The sequence below is a fragment of the Prionailurus bengalensis genome, chromosome E1, assembly GCF_016509475.1.
Source record: "Prionailurus bengalensis isolate Pbe53 chromosome E1, Fcat_Pben_1.1_paternal_pri, whole genome shotgun sequence".
NCBI classification, from domain to species: Eukaryota; Metazoa; Chordata; class Mammalia; order Carnivora; family Felidae; genus Prionailurus; species Prionailurus bengalensis.
In genome coordinates, this window is record NC_057347.1 from 42,234,300 (window position 1) to 42,258,283 (window position 23,984).

Sequence of the window (23,984 nt, forward strand, 5' to 3'; positions counted from 1 at the left end):
AGTTTCCATTAAATTTCCCAAAGACCAATATAGGGAGAGACCTTAAGATATAATCCAGCGCTTGAAATACCCACCCACATAACCATGTTCTTTGTGCTAAAGACCACTTCAATGTAAAGGACATTCCAGTTTGTTTTTTTTTAAATTTTTTTTTAACGTTTATTTATTTTTGAGACAGACAGAGACAGAGCATGAACGGGGGAGGGGCAGAGAGAGAGGGAGACACAGAATCTGAAACAGGCTCCAGGCTCTGAGCCATCAGCACAGAGCCTGACTCGGGGCTTGAACTCACGAACCGCAAGATCATGACCTGAGCCGAAGTCGGACACGTAACCGACTGAGCCACCCAGGCGCCCCCGGACATTCCAGTTCTTAAAACACAGCTTAAATAGCACTGTGTTGGCAGCAAAATATCTACTCCACGATTACCCAACTCTGCAAACTCCTGCACCACTACCCAACTCTGAACAATTAAACCAGAGAATTGAGAATCTGGTAAATCTTACCAGATTTTTAATGTGAGTGATAAATTTGCCCACACTATCAATAATGTGGAGTGTGACTAGCAAGGAGTGGCATGGCGTTTGACCTGGGAATGAATGAGACAAAGATACATCTGCACATAATTTTCCCTAATAACAAAATAAGCTTTTGAATTAATAAAATATTTGTTATCTTTTGGTACTACTCTTTTCTAACAAAAACTGATGCTAGAAGTTTATATTTGGGTATATTCTACTAGGAATAAATCTGATTATTCTTTTTCTCAAGTATTTTAAATCTTTTATCTCAATTTAAAGAAACATGCTATTATTTCCAGATGAAGGGAATTTCAGACATCAAAAAACAGGCAGAGTATTTCCTACTGCCACTAACAATCCTATGTTCTAATATTTACTGAACTCTCATGAGAAAACCTGATTTTGTCTCTGTAGGGTCAAAAGACTGTCCACAGTTTCTTCTCACCAACAACAACGCTCCTCTCCCAGAACAGAGACTAAAGCTTAGTCTTTGTAACTAACCTTGCAATGCACATACAGTTGTCTATGGCACAAGAGATGCTCAATAACTTATTTCAGTTTTAAAATAAATCGGGAGAAGGAACACATCTAAATACTTCATGTATTATCTGTTGATAATGAACAGTGATAGGGAATAGTAAAGAAACTGTACTGCAATCTCTTTTTCTAAGTATAATCGACCTTTTTTTTTTTTAAAGTAAATCTCCACACCCATATGGGGCTCAAACTCACAACCCCAAGATCAAGAGTTGCACGCTCCACCAAGTGAGCCAGCCAGGTGTCCCTAATTCGGCTTTCTCTGAACCTCAACCACTTTCTTTCCCCTATGTCAACAATCCTGCATACCCCAAATCCATAGCCTCTTCTCCCCACCATTTCCTGCCTCTCTTTCACAACACAACATTAATCTCCTCTCCCTTCCCAAACTGGAGTAATCACGCTCTAGCTATTACGTGGCCAGGTTACCTGGGTGCAAGTCTTGGTGTTTGATGCTTCTGAATGAGACCATCCAGAACATCACCATGTGGTGAAGAAGGAAAAGTACCAGGAAAGAACACAGAAAGCCTCAGCATTCAACTACTCAGGGAAGGAAGATTACAGTTGAATGGTTAAGGAAACCAAGTTACTGGACACTGGATGTAAAGTCTTTCTTTTTAGCACATGTTTATCAGTAAGTGATGAAAATAAATTTTATTCAGTAACAGAGAACACTAAACATTAATGCCGACTATAGATACTGAAAAAAATCAGATGGAAATACAGTAGTCATTCTTTTTGCTAAGAGTAGTCCTAATTAGTCATTTATGACAATACTTATCATTTGGTGAATATCAAATTAATACGTCATAAAATTATTGTTAAATACTTGCTTTGGTATTTTCAGAAGTCAGCAAAAAGCCTTCAAAGTGTGGTATATTTTTACAGTACCAAGCTGTGCCTGCTGTAACATGTTTTTTTCACATACATGTATGTATATGTACATACAGTCACCATCACCAAAATTGAAGCTGGATGAGATTAAAAAAATAATTTTATTGAGATACAATTCACATAGCATAAAATTCACCCATTTAAAGTGTAAAATTTGGTGGGTTTATCAGAGCTATGCAATCATCACTACTAATTTTAGTTAGAACATTTCCATTACCCTCTAAAGAAACTCCATGCTCATGAGCAGTCACTCCCTATTACTCCTTTCTACACAGTCCCTGGAAACCTAATATATGTTCTCTATAGATATGATTATTCTAGCCTTTCCATGTAAATAAAATCACGCAATATGGGGGTCTTTGCGACTGGTTTCTTTCACTTCGCGTAATATTTTCAAGACTTGTGCATGTTGTGTTTATCACTAAGTCATTCCTTTTTATTGCTAAATAACATTCCATGGTATGGATATACCACATTTTGTTTGTCCATTCATCAGTTGTTGGATATATGCACTGTTTCCACTTCTGGGGTACTATTAATAACGCTGCTATGAACAATCTTATGCAAATTTTTGTGTGGACACATATTTTCATTTTTCAAGGGTATACACTGGTCATATGGTAACTCTATATTTAACATTTTGAGGAACTGCCAAACTGTTTCCCAGAGGGGCTACACCATTTTACAATTCCACTAGCAATGTAGGAGTAATCCAGTTTTTCCATCTCGTCTCCAACATATGTTACGATGTCTTTTTAACTTTGGCCATCCTAATATGTGTGAAGTGGTAAACTACTGTGGTTTTGTGGATAATGAGTTTTAAATATAACTATATAGGGGTGCCTGGGTGGCTCAGTTGGTTAAACATCCACCTCTTGATTTCGGCTCCAGTCATGTTCTCACAGTTCATGAGTTCAAGCTCTACACTGGGTTCTGCTCTGACAGTGTGGAGCCTGCTTGGGATTCTCTCTCTCCCTCTTTCTCTGTCCCTCCCCTGCTCGCATTTGCTCTTCCTCTCAACATAAATGAATCAAAACGTAAAAAAAATAGATACAACTATATAGCCCTCAAAATCATATCTGGAGGCAAAGGTTTGACCTCTTTGTAAAATTTAAAGGAGCATAATTCATAAGAACTGCTTAGGCCTAAAGCAAATGCAATAGCAGCATCTCAGTTCAGAGCTCTCTTTTCAGGACTGTCACTCACAGACTATCATTATTTCTTAGGTTGCTTTACCTTTTCAGACTCCAACAGAACACACAGCCTCATATATGAATCTCCACCACAATGTATCACTGTAATAAATGTAAATGTGCAGGGCCAGAAAACAGGTTGAAAACTGCAGAATATAAGGTAGAATCATTTTAATTCATATTGGGAATGTGTATCAAAATGAAGAACAGAGTTAGAAATTCCCAGGAAGAGAATACAGAGTTTACCAGCAAATGAAGTTCCCAAAGGGTCTGTTTAGGGTTACCCCTGCCTGGTCACAAAAGCAGATGGTTTCCCTAAACAGAAACACGAATTTTCTAAGGTTAACTAGATTGTGATAGCTGGATTTAAGAAGTCTATTCCCAACAAGAGGAAAGACGGTGAGTACATAAGATTCAACAAGTGTACAGACTCAAAACATGCTCAGTTTTTGGAGGACTAGCCAAATAATGTCATTCTTTTATTAAGCAAAACAGTTCCAAAGAAAATAACACACACAGCAGTAACAAACTTTGATCTTTCTGCTACAGGTTACTAAAATAAAACTACAATGTCTCAAGTTCTTAGGATGCATTCCTCTTCATATCTGCTTTGCTTCTCCAGGCATAATCTCTTCAGAAGCTAATTATGCTGTTTAAGTCAACATCTACAAAGCTTTGGGATTCATAAATACTTTACGGCTTTCCTAATCTATTTCACCTGTTTATAATAATCAATTTACGGTTTTCTAAGGATAAACACTCCAGAAACACATGAAATATAGATTATATGTGTAGATTATCTTCAGTAGTATCTAAGTGGTTTCGCTTCTATTATTATTATTATTATTATTATTATTATTATTATTATTATTATTTTCAAAGTAAGCTCTACGCCCCAATGTGGGGCCTGAACTCACAACACTGAGATCAAGAGGTACATGCTCCACTGACTGACCTGGCCAGGCACCCCTTTGGTTACACTTCTTTTAGAAGAGTTCAGTTTCTTTTGTATTTTAGCCCTAAAATTATTTCTCTCTTATTTTATTTACTTTTTATTGCCTTTTAAACATTTCCATTTGTGTTTCCCTTGCAATGAGTATCAAAGTAGCACTGAAGAAAGGGAACCCAGTCTGAAGCTCCTCAAACCTGTAGTGGCTTGCCAGAGGTCCAATTGGTTTTCATGTGCTTATTGTCCTGATGCCCCGTGTGCCAAGCACACAGAGGAGCAAATACAGTAGAATATCTTGAGGGGCAAAACTACAACAGTAAGCAGTGCAACTCCAAGTGGAGAGTGGCCAGTCCAAATCTGAATGAAGGCCATGTGAAGTCCAAAGATGATCATTCCTTCCATCACCAAGGAATTTCTCAGAAAATACTTCAACACAGAACCTATTTCATTTCTGAGTCATGAGGAAAACTAAGCCTTCTATTCCTTGGTAATACCAGATATACACAACAGTCAACGAAAAGTAAGCAATACTGCCCCAAAATAATTGTAACGGTTTAGACAGAGTTAACTAAATCACGGAGTCACAGATCCCATCGTGTACAATTCAGAACAGAGCAGTCATCGAGGGGTACTTACTATAGGCTTCATCTGTTTTAGTTCAGCTATTTAAAGCTCATAAAACCACTATTTTTACTGTTGAAACAGACCTTGGTATTAAATGAAACTTCAGTGTTTTCAAGAAACGTAAAAGGGGTTTTCACACTGAAGCTATTTTAGTAGGTTGAAAGCATTCTTTCCTCTGACCAAGACACTGATTCTTTCTAAAAAGAATTTCTCAAAGCTGCTAATTTATATGTACCAGATTTTGATAAACTGGACGCGACTACTGCAGATGGTTTTGAAATTGCAAAGAAGTTGGACCCAACACTTAAAGATGAATAAGGAGGCAGCTTTTCAATGTGCTGCTTCTCCACTGTCAATTAGAACCGTGTGTGTGGAGAGAAAAGGAAGGTCTGGGCCTGGGTCACAAACTCAAATGTTTAGAAGGATTTGGCAGTTAATATAGTGAATCACACAGGTTGATGTAAGAGACATCTAATTGAAGAGTGAGCATGTGACTTTCTAAAGAGATAGCAACTATTCAGCTTTAGCCAACTGTTATGTTGAAATGCAGGCCCAATGTTCTTAGGTATTTCAATTTTTCAAGATAAGACAAAGCCTGAATTATATAAAATCTCATTTTTAAAAGACAGAGAACCAATCAAAATTAAATGGGAAAAATCTAACACTACAAAGACCAGACAAAATACATCTGTGGGACAATTTGTGACCTCTGGTTTATGTATTGGAGGCTGGTGAAGAGGACCCTTAGTGGCACAAATAAAAGAGAGTAAGATTGGGAGAATCGTGACTAGGTAGCAAGGCACCAAAGAGAGCAAAACAATAACAAAAAAACCAGTGTTAAAATAAGGTACTATTATTACTGTGTTGCTACAAATTGACTTCTGGGAAACAATGTTCTTTGTAGTTTGAAATTTAGGCCCTCTGAAAAGCTCAAGAAAATGGTTTCCATGATCATATCCACTAGTAGACATGTTTTTAGCTATGCAAAATAATCAAAGATGCAAGGAGGTAGAGATGAAAAATGTTTAGTTTCAAAGTAACCTTAACTGTACTGTAATTAAGCCAAGAGGGATAGAAGATGGATACTAATGTTTATTAAGCTCTGAGGCATATTAGGACTAACTTACATAAAAAGGAATCACAGATTGGGCTAGCTTTTGAAGAATGGAGAGGACTACCCTTCAAAATGTATTGAAATTATCACCTTAAAATGAGAGTTAAACTGCTGAAAAGAGCCAAAATGTCTAATTAGCTTTTTCATCTTTAAAAAAGCTGGGTCTTCATATTTGCAGGTTAGTGACTTTCTTCACAAAAATCTTGGAAATTTTGAGAAAAACTAGTGAATAGGGAGAGGCACATGATAACAACCCCCCAAAATCACCACAAAACGTGGGTGACCACACAGCCCTTTTTTGAGAGATTATTTGTGCTTAATAAAGATAAGGGCGTGTTCAGAATCCTGTCTATACCACTAGTTTTACCACTAACAGGATAGATTATTTCTCTGGAAATTTTAATAGTAAAAATTTGATGGAAGATGCAAACTAGGGATTACTAATATAGGGGTTGAATGTACTTACCTATTATCTCAGATTCATAATAATCCTGTGTGCCTTCCTGGAAGACAAGACAGGGTGTCTTTATGATTTTAGAGCATGAATTTGGAAAATGGTAGCTCCATTTGTATGGTAAGTTCATGTCCATCAAAGAGGAATGAAAAACAGGACATAGCTCCTCTTAGAGGTTATTTAGCTGTGTTGTACCAAGGGCAATTAAAGGCTCTTTAGAAATTCTAAGTAAAGGGAAGAGAACTATAAAAAAATTTAGTACTGTGCACTTTTTTGTTTATATATTTATAGTATCGTTTCAAGATTCTACTCTATCTGCACTAAGAGGGGAGTATAAAGAAAGATGAAAAAGCCTATGTTTCAACCAAATACAGAACACTCCGCCAAAACCAAAGAAAACAACAAACTCACACTACATTCATTCTTTTTTTAATACCTAAGATGGGCTTTTGAGCATGGTGAAGAAACAGGCTCACATGCATTCATTAACCATCCCAGCTAAAGATTTCTTCCCAGACCAAGGACTGCAGACATTTTTCTATGTTAATGGAGAAAGGTAGTCCATAAGTTCCTTATAAGAAACCCTTAATTTTGTATTTTCATTTTTAAATGAAATGATAATCTAAAAAATATGAGTATTTGGGATCATCTAGATGAGCACTTTACAAATGTTTATAACATAACTAGGGACTTAAAATGACAGTGATTTGTTTGCACCAAGGAAAGGCCAAATGATTTTGCAATATCATATGTCTTTGAAAGTTTTTCAGTAGTCTTAATAGAACAGGGTTTCTCAACCTCAGCACTATTGACATTTTGGGCCAGGTATTCTGTGTTGCAAGGAGCTTTCCTGTGCATTGTAGGATATTTAGAAGCACCTCTACCCACTACATGCCAGTAGCACCATCTTCCTAATTGTGGCAATCAACAATGTCAAGTGTTCCCTAGAGGACAAAACTCCCCATGTGGAAAACCACTGCAACAGAGAGACATGGAGAGAGAATGAAGTCATCCCAAGGTGCACAGAACAGACATGTCAAATTCAAATGAACCGGAGCTGTAACAATTACTACTACTCTCAAGTTGAAAGCAGCATCACTAAAACATTATCATCCCTCACATTAATGCTGTCGATGTGAATTTCACTAGTTCTGCATTTCTGCTCAGATTTCATTTGTAATTCTGTTGCTTGGATAGAATATTTTCCCTTAAAAAGCAATCTAAACATTGCTCAAGTCTGAATTATACTTTTCCTGGTTTATTTTTTTTCTAATAGAAACTTTACTCAAGAGACTTCTCATCAACTAAAAATGTAACCTTTCTAAATGTCGTTTTGGTGCCTAAAGTTTCTTCTGGAGTCCTAATTTATCAGACAACTTTTTTTTTTTTTTTTTTTTTTTTTAAGTACGCTTTAAGCCCAATGTGGGGCCTGAACTCATGACCCTGGGATCAAGAGTCACATGCTCCACCGACTGAGCCAGCCAGGCGCCCCATCACAGACAATTTTGTCCCCCGTAGACAATTCTTAATTGAAGAAATTTTTAGAGCCCAAAAAGGTGGTTGTGTGTTTTAGATGCTACAAGTCTTTCTCAATTCCATAAAAAATAACCCCCAAATTTGAATTATGTATACACTGAGAAGCCAGAAAAATTACTGGATAAGCAATATTTGCTGTTGTAACTCTTTCTTGACAGACGTTTCTTTGAAAAAGTAAAGTAACTCCAGTATATATCTTGTCCATATATATCCTCTCTATATTTCTCTTCTTCAAATTAAGCAGACCTTGATAATACACAATGTCCAAAGGTGTATCAAAAGTTCAAAAGCTGTCTTGAATACAATTCTATCAGTGGAAGCATCTTAAATTGGTTAGGTGTGGTTAAACATGAGAGGGATTGTTGCAAAAAGTGTAACAGTTTACAAACTATCCTTGTGCTAGTAAAGCTTAAAGCTTGCTCTTTACTTGTGCACTGAAATCTTATGGCTGGTTGAAAGATGAAGCAAAGGTATTAAAAAAAAAAGTTGGTTCAACAGATCCACTTAAGACAGCATTCCAGCAATGCTCATAAATCTTACAAGTTTAACAAATACAACTATTATGCCTTCAAAGACCTAGTAAATTCTGCTAAAATCACCCAACATCAAATGGCTCAAAATTATTCAATAAGCCAGAAATTTAAAGATCCATTTCTTTCTTCTAAAATCCCCCCTGGGCCACCTTCTTTATGACAGTATCTAGTTAGGTACAATTTTATTTTCTAAGTCAGTGAAAGCAAAAAAGACTGCAAAGAAAGTATAATTCACTTTTTAGCAAGCTCTTCAACATGCAGCATCAGAGGTTTTTGTTAAAGTTAGGACAGCATCTAATTCTTTTTCCTTCTCAAGATTTATCTAGTTTCCAAGGTATACCAAATAACAAAATAACTTACTGATAGGAAATAGTAGCCAATAAAGCATGAACTCCTGTATATAGAAGATGAAGCACCCACAGTCTGGGATAACTACTCAAAGTTTAACATGTTCACAAAGAGAGAGAAAGGGAAATAAAACTCCTAGTGATCCTCAGTTGAACTACCAAATTAAATACAAATTCAGAAAATAATCAAAGCCAAAAACTTTATGCAAGATTTATGAAGCTCACAATTCTCTACATAAATTCTTGGAAGAGGGAGGTCTATGTCAGGACTTGTCACTGAAAAAAAAAAGTAAGTCAGATAGACCTCAGATAAAGACTGGCAGATATAAGAAACCATAGTCACCAAGATTTTTGGGGTACATTTATAAAATTCAATAATTCTAACAAATAAAGTATTGTTTTGCTAGCAAGCAACTATTCCTCACCTGCTTGTGTGCATGATCATAGGAGTTGATGTGGTTGTCAAATTCCTGATGTTTCTGATATTGCTTATCACAGAGTTCACAGTAAAAGTTGGCTCTGAGGTCTTCCAGTGCTTTGGCAATGGCCTTCTCTTTGTCAACATAATCCTGTAAGAACCCCAAAATACAAACAAAAAAATGAACTTAGAATTTTAAGTGAATGGTATAAAGATGGTTATTTAGCGGTACTAGCAAAAACTAGATGGAACACAAGTGGCAATTAGGTGGGTAATTTGTGTGTACTAATAGTTGTCTCCAAATAAATAAACATTCAAAAAGAGTTCCATGTTTATTTATTTTTGAGAAAGAGAGAGAGACAGAGCGTGAGCAGGAGAGGGGCAGAGAAAGGGAGACGAAAGAGGATCCAAAGCCGGTTCCAGGCTCTGAGCTCTGTCAGCACAGAGCCCGATGCGGGGCTCAAACTCAGGAACCATGAGATCATGACTTGACCCGAAACCAGATGAGTAACTGACTGAACCACCCCAGTGGCCCCCCGCCCCCCCCCGAAAGAGTTTAATTTTACTTTGCCTTGGCATTATGGTGGCATCCCCTACTCCTACCTCTGGCTAAAAAAACAAACAAACAAACAAAAAAACCCCAAGCAACCAGAAATGAGAAACAAACAAAATTTTTTGAATGTTTATTTTTTGAGAGAGAGAGAGAGAGCACAGCAGGGCAGGAGCAGAGAGAGAGGGAAACACAGAATCGGAAGCAGGCTCCAGGCTCTGAGCTATCAGCAGAGTCGACACGGGGCTCGAACCCACGAACTTCAAGATCATGACCTAAGATGAAGTGGGATGCTTAACCAACTGAACCACCCAGACACCCCCAAAAAGAGTTTACTTTTACTTTGCCTTTTAGCATATGGTGGCATCCCCTACTCCTACCCCTGGTTAAAAAACCCCTCAAACAACCAGAAATAAAAAACACAATTTGTACTGCAGTGTAAGGAACCATAGAAATATCCTCAAAAGAGGCAACAGAGGGGCGGCTGGGTGGCTTAGTCGGTTAAGCGTCCAACTTCGGCTCAGGTCATGATCTCGCAGTTTGTGAGTTCAAGCCCCGCATCAGGCTCTGTGCTGACAGCTTGGAGCCTGGAGCCTGCTTCGGATTCTGTGTTTCCCTCTCTCTCTGCCCCTCCCCTGGTCATGCTCTGTCTCTCTCTCTCTCAAAAATAAATAAATGTTAAAAAAAAAAAAAAAAGTTAAAAAAAAAGAGGCAATAGAAAATAAAACAAATCACATAACTGAAATTGGTATCAGGCTGTGATGGGCAAAGGCTCTCCTTAGGACATGTGGGTAGTGACACAGGAACTTGGGGTTTGAGCAAGATGGGGGAATAGATCACAGAAGCCTCATTAATAAATGAAAGAACCTGTGAGTGGGCTGGAGAGTACTTAAGACCTCTGCATCTTGGCAGAGGGAAAAAAAAAATCCTCTCAGTGGGGCACCTAGGTGGCTCAGTAGGTTAAACATCTGACTCTTGGTTTCTGCTCAGGTCCTGATCTCGCGGTTTTGCAAGTTCAGTCGGTAGAGCATGTGACTTGATCTCAGGGTAGTGAGTTCATGCCCCATGTTGGGCATGAAGCCTACTTAAAACAAAATAAAACAACAAAACATAAACAAAACAAAAAAACCTAGGCAGACTGCAGAAAGAACCAAATAAGAACCATAAAAAATAAACCAAAAAATTAATCAGCTACCTAGAGGATGGATGAAAAAAACAGGCCAGACACACCTCAAAAAAGATGCAGTAGGGAAGTGAAAATGTTCTGGAATTAGACTGTAGCAATGGTTGTACAAGCTTATGGAATATACTAAAAGCCACTTTAAAAAGATGAATTTTATAGTATTCAATTTATATGTCAATTTAAAAAAGATGTAGTAGGGGCGCCTGGGTGGCTCAGTTGGTTAAGCATCCGACTTCAGCTCGGGCCACGATCTCGCGGTCCGTGAGTTCGAGCCCCGCGTCGGGCTCTGCGCTGATGGCTCAGAGCCTGGAGCCTGCTTCCGATTCTGTGTCTCCCTCTGTCTCTGCCCCTCCCCCGTTCATGCTCTGTCTCTGTCTCAAAAATAAATAAACGTTAAAAAAAAAAAATTAAAAAAAAAAAAGATGTAGTAAACTAAAAGAGGTAGAAGTCAGTTTGAAATTACTTAGAATGAGGTACAGAGACAGATAATATGCAAGAGAGGTTTAGAAGCCACAGAGTATATAGTATTTACACATGTACAAGTGGAATCCCAGAAAAACAGGATAGCATAGATGAGAGAAAAATATTTGAAGATATAAAGGCTGAGAATTTTTCCAAACTAGTTAAAGACACAACTCCACAGATACAGGAAGCACAAAGTATACCACAGAGGCTAAATAAAAATGTGCACCTAGATACACTGCAATGAAACTACAAAAGGACTAAAGACCATCAAATCCTAAGATACCCAGAAGAAACTTAAAGATTACCCACAATCAGACTGACAGCAGACTCAAAAGCAATGTAAAGTAGAAGACCGTGTGCTTAGAGAAAATACATGTCACATGTATACCAAATGACCTATTTTTCAGAAGTGATTAAATTAAGGCATCTCCAGATAAAAAAGTTTTACCACCAAGAGATTCATTAAAAAGAACCTTCCTAGGGGCACCTGCGTGGCTCAGTCAGTTGGGCATCCAACTTCAGCTCAGGTCATGATCTCGCGGTTCACAAGTTCGAGCCCTGCATCAGGCTCTGTGCTGACAACTCAGAGCCTGGAACCTGCTTCGGATTCTGTGTCTCCCTCTCTCTCTGTTCCTCCCCTACTCACACGCCTGTCTCTCTCTCTCTCTCTCAAAAATGAATAAAAAGATTTTTTTTTAATTAAAAAAAACCCCTTCCTAATAGAGCAGTATTTCTGAAATCATAGATTGTAATTCACAAGTCATGACATTAGTTTAGTAAATTATAGCAGGCACAGAAAAGGATTTTTGCATGCATGTTCATCAGGGAAATTGGTCTACAGTTGTCCTTTTTAGTGGGGTGAGAGAGAATATCTTAAGCAGGCTCCACCCTGAGTGTAGAGCCCGAAGCGGGGTTCGATTCCATGACCCTGTGATCATGACCTGAGCCAAAATCAAGAGTCAGACACTCAACCAATCAAGCCACCCAGGCAGCCCTGTATTAAACATGTTTCTAACTGTGGACCTGAATGTCACGGTTTCCTTAAGAATATACTTCAGGGAAAAAGGAAAATGATGCCAGTAAAAAGGTCTGAAATACTGAAAGTAAATGGTAAGCAATAAAATATATGATATATACACACACATACACACAATATATAACAAAAACAAAAATATATTATAATAACAAAAATTATATAAATATATACATATACACACACACACATATATACACATAATAACAAAAACAATACCTAGTTTGCAGGACTGAAAAAGGATAAAAAGCGAAATGCTAGCTGATACAGCCAAATGTAACAGAAGAGGGCATTCAAAGTTTAAATGTTCTCAAGTCCTTCTAATGAGATGGAGTTAACTTTAGACTTTGTTAAATTAAGCATAATTTAAACTCCCAAGGGTAATTATTAGAAGAACAGAAATAGTGAAGGGAAAAAAATAAGAAAACTTCAATTTTATAAAGGTAAGACAGCACAGAAAAATCAGCAAAATATAAAGTAAAAAGGCAGATAAGAAATCACAAGAAATGTAAAGGTACTGGGACCCCTGGGTGGCTCAGTTGGTTAGGCGTCCAACTCTTCATCTTGGCTCAGGTCATGATCTCATGGTTTTGCTGAGTTCAAGCCCCATTTCAGGTTCCATACTGACAGCATCGAGCCTGCTTGGGATTCTCTCTCTCCCTCTCTCAAAATAAATACATAAACATTAAAAAAATAAAAAAAAAGAAAGAAAGAAAAGAAAAAGAAAAAGAAAAAAGAAATGTAGATGTACTAAAAAAAAATCACCAGAAAAACAAAATCCAACTACATGTTGATCACAAGAGATATCCCCAAACTCAAGAAACAACTCAGAAAGTTGGAAGTTAAAGGACAGAAAAAGATATATGTCGGGCAAATACTAGCCAAAATAAAGCTGGAGCAACTATATCAATACTCAACTTAATTAACTTTTTTTCTTCTAAGTAATCTCTACAAGCAATGTGGGGCTTGAACTCCTGACCCCAAGATCAAGAGTCACATGCTCTACTCACTGAGCCAGCCAGGCGCCCCATCTTTTTTTTTAGACTTTAAGGCAAAAGCATTACTTGAGACTGTGGCTAGTTATGGAATTAAATATTAAGAGACTATTCTCCAAATAAGCTGCACTGCTAATCTGAAAAGCCAACACAGACATGTTGGTTATCCACTGGTCTTAATGAGGTTTTGGCTCACAACTGTGGGACTGACCCAAAAAGGTGGTCCAATTTGCCTCAGCAGTTCCATTTAAAAGCTAGACATCAAAAGACATCTCAAAACAAGCTGAGTACAGTTGATCTTTGAATGAATTTGAACTGCATGGGTCCACGTACATGAGGATTTTTTCCAATAAATATATTGGAAAGTTTTTGGAGATCTGCAACAATTTGAAAAAATTTGCAGATAAACCACATAGTCTAAAAAATACCAAAAAGAAAAAAAAAGAAAAAAAAAACCAGTGTGTCATTAATGCATAAAACACTTGTAGATACTAGTTTATCATTTATTACCATAAAACACATGCAAACCTATTACAAAAAGTTAAAATTTATCAAAACTTATGTACACACTTACAGACCTTAAATGGTACCACTGGCAGAGAGAAATGTGAACAAATGTAAAGATGATGTATTAAATCATAACTGCATAAAGAACTGTAGTACATGCTGTACTACTGTAGTAATTTCACAGCTATCTCCTGTTGTTGCTGGGGTGAGCTCAAGTGTTGAGAATATCCACTTAAAATGCTGTGTGATGTTAATCATCTCTGCATGAGCAGTTCATCTCTCTAGCAAATTGGGTACTGCAGTAAAAAGTGATCTCTCCTAGTTCTTGTGTATTTTTCATCATGTTTAGTGCAATACTATAAACCTTGAATAATACCACAGGACCCACACAAAGTGCCACTAGTGATGCTGTAAATGCTCACAAGCAGAAAAAAGTCATGACATTACAAGAAAAAGGTGAACTGCTAGATAAATACCATAGATTTACATCAGCAACAGTGGTTGCCTGACATTTGAAGGTAAATGAATCCAATGTAAGGACCATTTAAAAGAGAGAGAGAGAGAGAGAGAGAGAGAGAGAGAGAAAGACAGAAAGACAGACAGAAAGAAAGAAAAAGACAGAAAGACAGAAAGACAGAAAGACAGAAAGAGAAAGAAAAAGGAAACCTGTGAAAGTGCCACTGCAGCTGAATTAGCCGGTGCAAAAACCCTGCACTTTTTGTGCAAAACCTTTCAATCTCGTACTGAAAAGGAAGCTTTTGTGTGTTTAGGATTGCTATAAGAAAGGAATACATACGGACTCTGATACGGTTAAAAAACAGTGAAGTGATTATATGACAACTTAAAGCAAAAGGTGAAGATCTAAAGCTAGAGAATTTAATGCAGGCAAAAGATGGTTGGATAATTTTATAAAGAGGTCTGGCCAAAACCTATCAAGATAACAGGAAAAGCGCCTTCTTCCAACCAGGATGCAGCAGACAAGTTCCCAGATGCCATTAAGAAAATCCCTGAGGAAAAAGGTTATCTGTCTGAACAAGTTTTTAATGCAGATAAAAGTGTCCTACTCTGGGGATGGGATGCCACACATGACATTTATTAGCAAGAAAGAGAAGCAAACACCAGGATTTAAGGCAGGAAGGGAGAGGCTAACACTACTGTTTTATGCAAATACAGTTGGGTTTATGATCAGGACTGCCCTTACCTATAAAGCTAACTTCCACCTCCACCCCTACCCCAACCCCTAGCCTTAAAGTGCAAAAATAAACGCCAGCTATCAGTCTTTTGGTTGTACAAGAAGGCTTGGACAAGAAGAATGCTTTTTCTGGATTGCTTCCATCAGTGCTTTGTCCCTGAAGTCAGGAAGTACCTTGCCAGTACAGACTGCCTTTTAAAGTTCTTCTGATACTGGACAATCCCTCAGCCACCCAGAACCTGGTGAATTCAGCAAAGGCACTGAAGTAGTCTTTCTGCCCCCAAACACAAGCTCTTTAATTCAGCCTCTAGATCACGGGGTTATTATACACAGTACACTACAGAAAGGATTGTGAACACTATGAAAGAGAACCCCAAAAGAGAGAATATGAAAGTCTGGGAGGATTACACCACTGAAGATGCCATTGTTGTTACAGAAAAAGCCGTGAAAGCCATAACATTTCCAAACAATAAATTCCTGCCGGAGAAAACTGTGTCCAGATGTTGTGCATGATTTCACAGAATTTATAATAGAGCCAATCACAGAAATCACAGAAGAAATAGTAAATGGGGGGGGAGGGGGAGTGATGGTGGTGGGGAAGGGTGCAATATATGGATCTTGAAGAAATTCAAGAGCTAACAGAGGGATTAACAGAAGACCAGTCAATGGAGACAACTGCTTCCACACCAGAGACAGACAATAAGGAAGAAAATGTAGAAGCAGCAGTGCCAGAGAACAAGTTGGCAGTAATCTATCTGGAAGAAGGGTTCTGATTATTCAAGACTGCTTTTGACTTCTTTTACCACATGGACCCATCTAGGACACAGGCACTGAAATTAAAGCAAATGGCGGAAGACAATGAATAGAAACATTTTTTTGAAAATGAAAAAGCAAAATAAATGAATGAATGAATGAATGAATGAATGAATAAATAAGAAATAATGACGTATTTCCATAAAGTTATACTAAGTGTGCCAGCTTCTCCTACCTCCCCTTCTACCTCCTTCTACCCTTGATACAAGACCAACCCCTCTTCTTCCCTCCTCAGCCTTCTCAATGTGAAGATGAAGAAAACCTTTATCATAATCCACTTCCACTTAATGAACAGTAATATAATCATCATGCCATATAGTTAATAAACTTATCTGCTGTGTATGTGTGTTACTGTCTTTGTGTGAAAATCTAGTAACTATATGACAAGAATTCTGAGAGACGTTTTTATGTCATCATCATTTCCCAAGTACTCATAATGTAGGACATCCTGTGCAAGACTGTATGGAAGTGGACAGCCTATCCTTACTTAGGAATAAGGTAAGCAACACTTGATGGAAAATAATAATGTGTTGGTTTTCTTAACTATTTTATAACTTTGCTTTCAAAGAATTATATTATGTACTGTATGGCTCTCTTATAACTGGAGAAGCTGAGTATCAACCTATCAACTCAGGGAAATATATATATATATATATATATACATGTATTTTTTTTAATGTAACAATGTTTCAGTAATGTATTATGAATATGTGGTATGCCATAAGAATTTTATAAGCATTCATTAGTGTATAGTCTAGGCTACTGTGAAGTAACTGCACTGATTAGGCTACCATAAAGCAATCATACTACTGCTTCTTCATTATCAATACATGAATCCTTATAATTTCTTTTTCATGTTAGCTTTTCATTTTTTAAATGTTTGCTTATTTTTGAGAGAGAGCAAGAGTGTGAGCAGAGCAGGGCAGAGACAGAGGAAGAGGAGAGAGAGAATCTAAAGCAGGCTCCGTGCTGTCAACACAGAGCCCAATGTGGGGCTTGAACTAATGAACCATGAGATCATGACCTGAGCGAAAATCAAGAGTCAGATGCTTAACCAACTGAGCCACGGAGGCTCCTCTACCTTTTTTATTTTTTTATCTTTTTAAATTTTTTTTTCAACGTTTATTTATTTTTGGGACAGAGAGAGACAGAGCATGAACGGGGGAGGGGCAGAGAGAGAGGGAGACACAGAATCGGAAACTGGCTCCAGGCTCCGAGCCATCAGCCCAGAGCCCGACGCGGGGCTCGAACTCCCGGACCGCGAGATCGTGACCTGGCTGAAGTCGGACGCTTAACCGACTGCGCCACCCAGGCGCCCCTACCTTTTTTATTTTTGATTACAGTATTAATAATAAGTACAACAGCTACAACATTGTGTGTCATATAAGACAATATTGAGGTAGGTACTGACAGATTATTCATCTTGTAAACAGGTAACATCACCTCATAGTACCGATACAGTACAGTAAATGTATCTTCTCTTTAAAAAAATTTTTTTTAATGTTTATTTATTTTTGAGAGAGAGAGAGAGAGAGAGAGAGAGAGAGAGAGACAGAGTGAGCAGGGGAGGGACAGAGAGAGAGGGAGACACAGAATCCGAAGCAGGCTCCAAGTTCTGAGCTGTCAGCACAGAGCCCGACATGGGGGTCAAACTCACAAGCCATGAGATCATGACCTGAGCCCAAGTTGGACACTTAACTGGCTGAGCCACCTGTGTTCTCTTTCTTATGATTTTAATATTTTCTTTTCTCTAGCTTACTTTAAGAATATATAATAGATAAGGAATGATAAATGACTACTGGTGCATCTGGGGGGCTCACTCAGTTGAGCATCTGATTCTATTTCATCTCAGGTCATAATCCCACGGTCATGGGATTGAACCCTCTATCAGGCTCCGCACTGAAAGTGGAGCCTGGTTGGGATACTGTCTCTCCCTCTGCCCCTCTCTCCCGCTCACGCTCTCTTTAAAATAAATAAAATTAAAAAAAAGACAAATGATTACTTGTTAGCCTTTTACAGCAAGGGTAGATATATTAGTCTCACAATTAGTAGCTCCTCTAGTTAACAGATCTAAAGATAAGTCTCATTTCAAAGCCTTCTGACATTGGCCTTCTATTCAGTTTCGTATCTTCTGGATACATTTTTAAGGCAGTTCTATCATCTACCATTTCTCACATAAGCTACTTAATCAGTAAACAAGAAAAGGTTGCTGTATTTTGTGGAATGTCAGTATTGAACTAGTTTGGATAAATTTATTAAAACTACAAAGTGACCATACAGCACACTGTAATTTTTGCCATATTCAATCATTCAGCATCATTTCTGCTAAGCAGCCTGGGTAGTTTCATGTTGTCTGGCTGTTAAGCAACTTGTGGATAGCCTTCTTTATCAGTGCTGGTTTTCCCAAGATAGAAATCAGAAAACTCACTTTCTCAACCTCCCTTAAAACCAGGGTTCAGGGGCACCTGGGTGGCTCAGTTGGTTAAGCATCTGACTTTGGCTCAGGTCATGATCTCAGGGTTTGTAAATTCGAGCCCCATGTCCCCATGTCAGGCTCTGCACTCACAGTGAGGAGCCTGCTTCAGATTCTCTTCCTCTCTCTCTGCCCGTTCCCCGTGTGCATGAACACATGCTCTCCCTCTCTCAAAATAAATAAATAAACTTAAAAAAAAAAAAAACCAAAAGACAAAAACCCAGGGTTCAGACATATGATCTTCCCATCAGATACATCTGCCTAAGACTTCTACTTGAAAACAATACATAAAATGTAGTCTTTAGAATATTTCTTTAAGTTTCTTTATTTTGAGACAGAGACAGTGCAAGTTGGGGCGGGGCAGAGAGAGAGGGAGAAAGGAGAATCCCAAGGAGGCTCTGTGCTGCCAGCACAGCCTGATGTGGGGCTTGAACTCATGAAACTGTGAGATCATGACCTGAGCCAAAACCAAGAGTCAGACACTTAATGTACTGACCACCCAGGCACCCCTAGAATATTTCTATTTTGGACAGTATACCAAATAAATCTGGATTTTCCCCTTATTTCAAAGAAATTATTTATTCAACTCGTATTTACTGACTATTTATGTGTCAGGCATTATGTTGAATACAGTATATAAACGGGCAAATAGACACAGTCTCTCTCCTCAAGGCCCCTTCTGCCCAGTACTGTAGACAGACTATAAGAAAGTGAACAAACAAAATTTTATAATTATAAATGATAAAAGAGAGTGTTACAAGAGAATGAGGTAGAGTGGAGGATTTATTTAAATTGGGTGATGAGGGAAGATTTCTAAGCTAACACCTAAAGATAAAAAAGAACCTAAAGGATGAAAAAAGAACCAAATGAAAGATAATGAAACATAATGTCATAACCATTCAGTGCCTAAGGACAGTGTTAGAAAGAAAAAAGAGTGCCCAGGTCTGAATATGAAGAACTCTAACATCTAAAGTTCAGGCAGAAAAGAAGGGACCAAAAAGGAATCTATATAGAAGCAGTAAGGGAGATAGGAAGGAGGAATCTAGGAAACTATAAAATCTTCAAAAACAAGAGAAAAGAAAAGGCTTTAAAGAGGAAAAAATGGTCAATTGTATTGAATGCTGCCAAGAAACAAAATGGAATACAAGTTTGGGGGCATCTGGGTGGCTCAGTTGGTTGAGTGTCCGACTTTGGTTCAGGTCATGATCTCATGGTTCATGGGTTTGAGCCCTGCGTCAGGCTCTGTGCTGACAGCTTGGAGCCTGGAGGCTGTTTCAGATTCTCTGTCTCCCTCTCTCTCTGCTCCTCCCCTGCTCCCACTCTGCACCCCTCTCTCTCAAAAATAAATATTAAAAAATTTTTTTTAAAATATGTAATACAAGTTTGAAAAAGTCTACTGGACTTAGCAAAAACAGGCGTTTTGTGGCCTTGAATAAAGTGGTTCAGTAAAAAGTGCTAAAGCCAGTCCAAAAGGGTTGACTAGTGCATAAAGAAAAGGGTAGGGATAAGAGACTACGAAAGGAAAAAAGGAAGGGAATGAAGATGATTTCGCCATGTTATAATCCTGGATAAAACAAACATTAAAAAATTATTCATTCATTCATTCATTCATTTTAAGTAGGCTTTAAAAAAAATTTTTTTTTAACGTTTATTTATTTTTGAGACAGAGAGAGAGAGAGAATGAATGGGGGAGGGTCAGAGAGAGAGGGAGACACAGAATCCGAAACAGGCTCCAGGCTCCGAGCGGTCAGCACAGAGCCCGACGCGGGGCTCAAACTCACGGACCGCGAGATCATGACCTGAGCTGAAGTCGGACGCTTAACCGACTGAGCCACCCAGGCGCCCCCGTTGTAAGTAGGCTTTATGCCCAGTTTGGAGCCCAATGCGTGGCATGAACTTCTGACCCTGAGATCAAGAACTGAGTCAAGATCCAAAAGTAGGACGCTTAACCAACTGAGCCAGCCAGACACCTCAAAACACAAGAAATTTAACATAGAGCTGAGCTCAACAAGACAGAGAAATCCCTAGATGCTTGAAGATTAGGCCTCAGGACCTTGATGGTAAGAGGCTAATTAAGCTCTCCCTGCGAAAAGTTCAGAAATAGGAAGAGTTCTCTGCATGGTGCACCTGGCTGGCTCAGCTGATAGAACATGCAATTTTTTTTTTATTCCATGTATGTTGATTCTTTTTATCTATTTATTTTTAGTTTTTAATTATAAGATGCTTCAAACATACAGAAAAGCAGAGAACATATTAGTAATAGCACCAGTGTATGCACTGTCCCATGAACCCAACATAGAGCATGCAACTCTTGATCTTGGGGTTGGGAGTTCAAGCCCCATGTTGAGTGTAAAGATTACTTAAAAAAATAAATAAATATGGGCGCCTGGGTGGCTTAGTTGGTTAAGTGTCCGACTTTGGCTCAGGTCATGATCTCATGTTTCATGAGTTCAAGCCCTGCATCGGGCTCTGTGCTGACAGCTCAGAGCCTAGAGCTTCTTCAGATGCTGTGTCTCCCCTCTCTCTGTGCCCCTCCCTCGTGTGAACTCTCCTTCAAAAAATAAACATTAAGAAAAAAAATAGTAATAAGAATTAAAAAAAGAAAACTGTCTTCATCCTTGAAACAGGAACTAAAAAAATTTCACTATTATCATTACCTGCTGTCTCTTAAACACATCAAGAAACTCGCCATCTATCAGGATATAAACAAATAAGAGATTGGAATTTCAGACCAGTTCACTGGTGGACCTAAAGGATTTACACTTTCTATTCACAGCACGAACACCTAGGTCAGGTATTAATATTTTGAGACCAATTAAAGACTGTATGATGTTTCCTATATGGTTTTTGTAAGCATTCTATCTGGTTAAGGAAGGTTCTTTCTTATCAATTTGGACAAAACTTTTCATCATGCATGAATGAAGAATGTTATATACTGGTTTTTTGTTTTTTTTTACATTTATTGAGACGATCATATAGTTTTTTTCCTTTAATCTCTTAATGTGGTTGACTGTATTTCTAACATTAAATCAATTTTGCATTCCTGGAGTAACTGACACATCCTAAATTGGTTCAGTAATTTCTCGTGTTTTAAGATTTGCATCTGTATTTTAAATCAGAATATCATGTAAGTATCCTTGTCAGGATTTAGCATCAAGGTGGTACTAGACTCTCACTAAATGAGCGGGGAGTTTTTTCTTCATTTTCAATTCTCTGGAAGATTAGAAATTATTGCTTAAGACTGAAGTGACTTCCTATATGAATTTTGACAGAATTCACTAAGTGAAGTTAATTGGGCTTTCTGGAAAGACTTTTTTACTACAGATTCAATTTATATAATAGGTACAGAACTACTGAAGTTTTCTTTCTTTTCTTTTTTTTTAGTATACTTTAGCAAGTTCTATTTCTTAGGAATTTGTCCATTTAAATCTTATTTTTGCATTCAATGGAATAAAGTTATTCATAATATTTTTATCTTTTAGTGCTGTCTACTACATCTGCAATAATGTCTTTTTTCATTATGGATACTGGTTTTCTAAGCTCTTTTCTTTCTTAATATCACAAGTACATCAAACAGCTAACTTTTGGCTTTGTTTTATGCTTCATTTTTGTTTTCTTAATCTTTTATTATTTCTTTGTGTTTACTTTGCTATTCTTTCTCTAACTTCCTGAGAGAAACATTTACTTCATTTCTTGCTTTCTCTAACACAGCATTTAAGGATATATATTTGCTATCAAATATATTACTTGAGGGGGGCACCTGGGTGGCTCAGTTGATTAAGTGACCGACTTCAGCTCAGGTCATGATCTCATGGTTCATGAGTTCAAGCCCCGCATCGGGCTCAGAGCCTGGAATCTGCTTCGGATTCTGTGTGTCTCCCTCTCTCTCTGCCCCTCCCTCTCTCTCAAAATACATACTCCCTCTCTCTCAAAAATAAATAAACATTAAAATAAAATTAAATGGGAATGTAAGCTGTTGCAGCCACTCTGGAAAACAGTATGGAGGTTCCTCAAAAAACTAAAAAGAGAACTACCCTATGACCTACCAATTGCACTACTAGGTATTTATCCAAGGGATACAGGTGTGCTGTTTTGAAGGGACACATGCACCCCAATGTTTATAAGCAGCACTATCAACAACAGCCAAAGTATGGAAAGAGCCCAAATGTCCATCGATGGATGAATGGATAAAGAAGATGTGGTATGTGGATAAAGAAGATACACACACACACACACACACACACACACACACACACACACAATGGAGTATTACTCGGCAATCAAAAAGAATGAAATCTTGCCATTTGCAACTACGTGGATGCAACTGGAGGGTATTATGCTAAGTGAAATTAGTCACAGAAAGACAAATATATGACTTCACTCATATGAGGACTTTAAAGAGACAAAACAGATGAACATAAGGGATGGGAAGCAAAAATAATATAAAAACAGGGAGGGGGACAAAACACAAGAGACTCATAAATATGGAGAACAAACAGAGGGTTACTGGAAGGGGTACAGGAGGGGGGATGGGCTAAATGGGGAAGGGGCACTAAGGAATCTACTCCTGAAATCATTGTTGCACTATATGCTAATTTGGATATAAACTAAAAAAATAAAATTAAAAAAGAGTGTGTAAATTAGTGAATGAAGCACATATTTATAACAATATGTAAATAAATGCATCAAAAATTAAAAAAAATTAAAATATGTTACTTAAGGCTACTTCTATAAATTGTGAAATACAGTATTTGTATCTTTCAGTTCAAAATATTTTCCAGTTACCACTGTGAATTTTTCTTCCACTGACTGGAAACTAATAATTTTCTCAAAATATAACAGGGTTTGGTTTTGTTTTTTTTAAATCATACCTTTTATTTTAAAACTTGGTTGCTTTGTGGCTTGCTTGATTTCAATTCTTCAAAATTGTTGATACTTTATTTATGACACAGATTATGGTAGAAAATTTTGATTAAATAAATGTTCCATATATGTTCAAAATTTTTGATTTTCAGTGATTGTGGATTCATAGTTCTATACCAACCATTAGGTGAAATTTGTTAATGTACTATTCAAATCTTTCAAATGTCTTTTGTTGATTTTTTTTTCTCCTACTTTTTAAATCAGTTACTGAAGGAGATACATTAAAATCTCCCACTATTGTGGTAAATATAAAATTTCTCCTTACAGTTCAGTTTTTGTGTTGTATATATTTGTATGGTAGAACAGATTTTTAAAAATAAATCCTTTTTCCCTCTTCCCACTTTAAGGATCATGACCAATAATCTTAACTTGTTTCTTATCTTCAAATTTACCTATTTTTTTGGTAGAGACTGGGCATAGTACATCCTGAAAGGCATGTTCCCTGGCCAGTCTATTTGAAAGCTAACTTACAATATGGTTTAAACTGCAGTTTTCTATAACTAATCCTTTAAAAAGGAAAATACTAAAGTTCTCAATTTATTATTCTTAAAATACCTAATCTGCTGAAAAATAAAAGGCTTAGCAATACTTTCAAGTTCCCAAAGGAATCTTAAATAACAATTTTTACTGCTACTACCACCTACTGTGTACCAGGCACTGTGTTTTCAAATACAAATGCAATCATCCCAACAGAGTATTAGCTCTACAGTTTTTACAAAGGCAACAAATA

General features: G+C 37.5%; 1 protein-coding gene across 6 annotated transcripts in view; it reads right to left on the reverse strand.

Annotated features, from left to right (window-relative positions):
* GPATCH8 (G-patch domain containing 8) overlaps positions 1-23,984 on the reverse strand; it is a 99,266-nt gene that overhangs the window by 14,873 nt on the left and 60,409 nt on the right. For all 6 annotated transcript variants that reach the window (XM_043584719.1, XM_043584721.1, XM_043584723.1 and 3 more), the window contains one exon: positions 9,128-9,271. In XM_043584719.1, the coding sequence (XP_043440654.1) occupies positions 9,128-9,271 (144 nt within the window). The remainder of the gene's footprint in view (positions 1-9,127; positions 9,272-23,984) is intronic.